The sequence below is a fragment of the Erigeron canadensis genome, chromosome 1 (assembly GCF_010389155.1).
Source record: "Erigeron canadensis isolate Cc75 chromosome 1, C_canadensis_v1, whole genome shotgun sequence".
Lineage (NCBI taxonomy): Eukaryota > Viridiplantae > Streptophyta > Magnoliopsida > Asterales > Asteraceae > Erigeron > Erigeron canadensis.
Genome location: NC_057761.1, coordinates 36,126,121 through 36,131,614, shown reverse-complemented (window position 1 = coordinate 36,131,614; position 5,494 = coordinate 36,126,121). Strand labels below are relative to the sequence as shown.

Genomic DNA, 5,494 nt, shown 5'->3' with positions numbered 1-5,494 from the left:
CATCCAAGTTTATTTACGTGTGTTTGTCTTCATATATTAGATTTTTTATATACACACAAATGCATGTTACCCAACAATCTCTGTGATTTATGATCATAAACTCGATTACATTTGGTCTTAGTTAAAGTAATCTGTATCAATTAAGGGGGTTTATCCACAAATTAAGTTAAATCGACATGTGGCAGCCTTTCGTTTGTAAATCTGAATCTTGGTACTATTGTTTAAATGTTGAATCTCTATTACGGTTCCAAAAAAAAAAAGATAGTTGTAAGATGTTTTTCATATATAGGATTATCTAGCTACTTTATAAAAGAAACGAAATGAAAAGAAGATGAGTGAATAGAAACAAAAAAGACAAATTTCTTTCCTTTAAAATCATCTTAAAAATGGATGATAATTTTTACATTAATATCTACTAAATTTTCTTTTCCTTTCCATTTCTATTTTAAAATCTCTTTGATTCTTTTCTTTTCTATCCTAAATCAAACTCAAAAATAAATGATTCAAAGAGATTTTAAAATATATTGTGTTCTTGAGATTTTTAGCAAAGGAAGCTAGTGAAAGAAATTGAAAGAAAAATCTAGTAGATTTTAATGTAAAAATTATCATCATACTGTTGGGATAACCACTTTGGGGATGATTCTAAAAAAAGGAAACTGTCTCTTCTTTTTCTATTTACTCATCTTCTTTTCATTTCATTTCTTTTATAAAGTAACTCGAGAACACTGAATTTTGGTTTTAACTTTTAAATTAAAGTTGTAAGATGTTATTAAGAAGTAATTACTAGTTGAAGACATACTACGCTACAGACATCGGTGATGGTGTACCCACCGTCACCCAGAATAAAGTCTCACCATAGGTAGCTTAAAGGTCACCAGGATATCACATAGCCTGGGGAAAAAAAGATAAACACGAAAATATATGATCATATCACTTCCTTAAATAAAGGAGATCGTTACCAAAGATAAAAGACGCGTGAGAGACTTATTCTCCACGAAAAAGCAGCTATAAAAGGGGGAAAATCCTAATCATTATCATTATGCCTACTACGGGAAAACCCTAAAACACATACACGATCCAAGGGCAAAACCCTAAGAGATCTAAACATAACTAAACCGGCGTACAAGGGAGGAAGACTCCTACCAACAGGGAATCGTCGTCCAACCCATCAAACACTTCCAAATCCTTTAACATAATCCATTGTACAAACAATTGGCGCCATCCTCGGGACAATCGCTACTCATCGCCACAACCTGCATCAAAAAAGGTTAAAATCCAGAAAATTTTGCACCAAAAAAGGTCAAAATCCAAAATATTTTTCTCACAAAAACGGTCAGATTCCCTGTTTCGATACTCAGATCTCGATAATGTATGCCGACAAAGATCCTAATAAAGCAAGCATGAAACGAAAAGATCCAGAAGACTTGCAAATCCAGTCAAGAGATCTATGTTTTCCAGCTTTGGGAGACAAAAAAGCCAGCAAAGATCCGTTAATAATACAAGCACAAATATTCGATATCTCAGTACGAAAAGTATATATCGATAATGGAAGCGAATGCGACATTATTTATGAACATTGCTTCCTGCAATTACCAGAAGCAGTAAAGGCAAGAATGACAAACCTTACAGGCCCACTCGCAGGATTCGCCAGAAACCGCGTATGGCCCCTGAGGGAAATAGATCTCGATGTTACCTTGGGGAACCCTCCGTTTGCACGGACGGAAACCCTAGATTTCACTGTAGTACGAGCACCCTCACTATATAACCTTCTCCTGGGAAGACCAGCAATACAACGAATGGAGATGGTACTTTCCACAGTCCACGCCATGGTACTATTCCAAACGAAATCAGGCGTCGGAATGATAAAATTAAGTTATGACCTGACAAAACAAATTAGTGAGGTCAAAAAATCAAAAGAGGAACCAGAAGAAGTGGAAGACACCCAGCCAGAGCGATCAGGCTCAGGATAATGACAAGGTACTCGTGAACCCAGCCTTTCCTGATCAATTAATTACCATAGGGAAGGGGCTGCCAGAAGATTTCAAAAAGAAATTACTCAAATTATTACAACAAAACATCGATATATTCGCATGGGAATACGCGGATGACAGGGGTCCCCAGGGTGCTCACCCTAGGGGAACAGACCTTTGTTACAGAACACAGGTTGAATGAACGAAAAAGCATGGAACCTGTAAAGCAAAAGAAAAGAAGTTTATCAAATGACAGAGATGAGGCAGCATGCAAGGAAGTAAACGAGCTTGTAAAAGCCGGAATCATAAGAGAAGCCACGTACCCTACGTGGATCGCAAACCCAGTAATGGTAAAGAAAGGAGACGGAGGCTGGAGAATGTGTGTAGACTTCACAGATATAAATAAGGCATGTCCAAAAGACTGTTATCCACTACCAGATATAGACTGGAAAGTTGAATCTTTAGCAGAACATAAATGGAAGTGCTTCCTAGATGCCTATAAAGGATACCATCAAATACAACTGGCTAAAGAAGATGAAGAAAAGACATCTTTTCATACAAACAAAGGAACATTGCAACACAAAGATGCCATTTGGGCTAAAAAACGCATGAGCAACCTATCAACGACTCGTAGACAAAGCTTTCCACAAGCAAATCGGGAGAAACCTAGAGGTCTACGTAGATGACATGGTCATCAAAAGCAGAACGGAGGAAGAACTACTTGCAGACATTCAAGAAACCTTCGAAACACTGCGAAAGATAAAAATGAAGCTTAACCCCAAAAAATGCTCTTTTGGAATGGAGGCTGGGAAGTTCCTAGGGTACTATATCTCGGATAGGGGAATCCAAGCAAACCCATCTAAGGTAAACAAGATACTCGAACTACCAGCTCCAAAGACAGTAAAAGAGGTACAAAGCCTAAACGGCAAACTCGCAGCACTAAGTCGCTTTCTCTCAAAAGGAGCGGATAGGCAATTGCCATTTTTCAAAACACTAAAGAACTGCGGGGCAAAAAAAGGATTCGAATGGACAAAGGAGGTTGATGAAGCATTTGAACAAATGAAAAAGCACATAGCAGAACTCCCCACCTTGACATCCCCAAGGAAATGAGAGACCCTGTACATATATCTCGCAGCCTCCGCCGAATGCGTAAGCGCAGTCCTATTAACAGAAAGGGACAGGAAACAAATGTCAATCTACTTCATAAGCAGGATACTGCAAGGAGCAGAAGCAAACTACCCAGAGATGGAGAAGCTTGTGTTAGCACTTGTTCACGCAACAAGAAGACTACGCAGGTACTTCCAAGGGCATCCAATTGTGGTACTCTCAGATAAACCGCTGAGACAAATTTTAACAAAACCAGAAAAATCCGGAAGAACGGCAAAATGGGCAATCGAGCTAGGAGCATATGATATCGAGTATAGGGCAAGGCACGTAGTCAAAGGACAGATCCTAGCATACTTCATTACCGAAATAAGGGAAACATGAAATTCAGTAACTCACTCCACGACACTCACAGTGACTGGGGAAGCAGACTCTGAAACCTGAGAATTATACACTGATGGAGCATCAAGTTCAGAAGGCTGCGGGGCCGGAATACGCCTAGTAAGCCCAGACAAGCAAGAATACACATATGCCCTAAGATTCGAGTTCGAAACAACGAACAATGAAGCAGAATACGAGGCATTGATAGCAGGATTGGACCTGGCCAAAGACATGAAAATCAGAAGTATCAAAGCTTTCGTGGACTCCCAGCTCGTAGCCAACCAAGTAAAAGGTGAATACGAAGCCAAGGGAGAGATCATAAGGCTATATTTGGGAAAAACAAAGGAATTAATCGTGCAATTTGAAAGCTTCGACATCGAGCACATACGAAGAAATCAAAACAAAAAAGTCGATGCTCTAAGCAAGCTAGCCTCGTTAACATTTGAACACCTGGGGAAGAAAGTACTAATAGAGGTCCTGAAAGAAAGATCCATATACGAAAAGCGGGTGCATGATTTAGTTAAAGAAGAAGGAAAAAACTGGATGACACCGATAATTGAATATTTGGTGAGCGGAATATTGCCAGAAGATGAAAGTGAAGCAAGAAAAATAAGAATCAAAGCTCCACAATACAAGTTGATGGAGGGGAACCTTTACAAGAAGGCATTTTTGACCCCATGGCTACGCTGTGTGGGACCCAAACAGGCAGAAACAAAATTTTTTGAAATTCATGAAGGAATCTGCGGACTACACGCAGGACCCAGGTCAGTGGCGACAAAAGCGCTACGCCTAGGGTATTTTTGGCCATCAATGCACAGAGATGCAGCCAAGCTTTTGCAAAGTTGTGAAGCATGTCAACTGCACGTAAACGTCCCTAGGCTACCAAAGCAAGATATGACATCGGTAACATCTGCATGGCCATTTACAAAGTAGGGAATTGACATAGTGGGGCCACTACCAAAAGCACCAGGAAAGGTAAAGTTTCTAATTGTGGATATTGATTATTTCACAAAATGGGTAGAAGCAAAACCTGTGGCAACAATAAATGGAAAAACAATTGAGAATTTCGTCTGGGAATATATAATATACTGATTTGGGTTACCACAAATGATAGTCTCAGATAATGGAAAACAATTTGCGGAGGGTACATTCACAGAAATGTGTCAAAGGCTAAACATAAAGCAATCCTTCACATCAGTATATTACCCACAAGGGAATGGACAAGTAGAAGCAATCAACAAACAGATTGTGAAAGGCATGGAAAAAAGGCTGGGACGTAGCCATAGTGGCTGGGTGGATGAATTACCATTGGTACTCTGGGCACATCGTACAACACTCAAGCAAAGCAATGGGGAAACCTCATTCTCCCTAGCCTTTGGATCAGAAGCAGTCTTACCTGCGGAAATACAAGTCTCTACATGTCGAACCACAAACGTCAATGAAGAAGACAATAACACAGAAATGCGTATAAACCTCGACCTCTTAGAGGAAGAAAGGGAAATTGCTTCAATAAGAGAGGTTGCGTATACGCAAAGAATTGAGAAATATTACAACAAATAAGTTCACCCAGACAGTTTCAAAGTCAGTGATTACGTCCTCAGGCTCAACAGCGCAAGCCAGGTAGAATACCTGGGGAAAATGGGGCCAACGTGGGAAGGACCATACAAAGTTGATAAAGTCATCGAAAATGGTGCGTACAAGCTTTCAACGACAGATGGCAACCCCGTCGACAGGACATGGAACGCAACATATCTGCGTAAGTTTTATTGTTAAACAAATATATATATATATATATATATCTAATATATATGTATATGCATAAATAAAAAGAGAAAAGGAGAGAAGATCTCCAACTCTTACAAAATATCCTATTAAAGTACACTATTAAAGAATGGTGGGGACGCCTACCAGACTAATACAAGGACGGGTTACAAACCCTCCAGTGTACAAAAATTATGATTCACGGTGAAGAAGGATCGCAACCTCACACACATAATTTTGAAAAGCCAAAAAAGGCAAAGCATATTATAATAAAGTAA

General features: G+C 39.4%; 2 protein-coding genes across 2 annotated transcripts; both read left to right on the top strand.

Annotated features, from left to right (window-relative positions):
* Window positions 1-1,367: 1,367 nt before the first annotated feature.
* LOC122591205 lies at window positions 1,368-1,970 on the top strand. The gene has a single exon (XM_043763434.1). It carries the CDS (start codon window positions 1,368-1,370, stop codon window positions 1,968-1,970), a length of 603 nt encoding a protein of 200 aa, XP_043619369.1.
* A 1,188-nt stretch (window positions 1,971-3,158) lies between these two features.
* Window positions 3,159-4,388, top strand: LOC122591197. The gene is made up of 2 exons (XM_043763423.1): window positions 3,159-3,400; window positions 3,545-4,388. Exons 1-2 carry the CDS (start codon window positions 3,159-3,161, stop codon window positions 4,386-4,388), a joined length of 1,086 nt encoding a protein of 361 aa, XP_043619358.1.
* The last annotated feature ends 1,106 nt before the right edge of the window (window positions 4,389-5,494 follow it).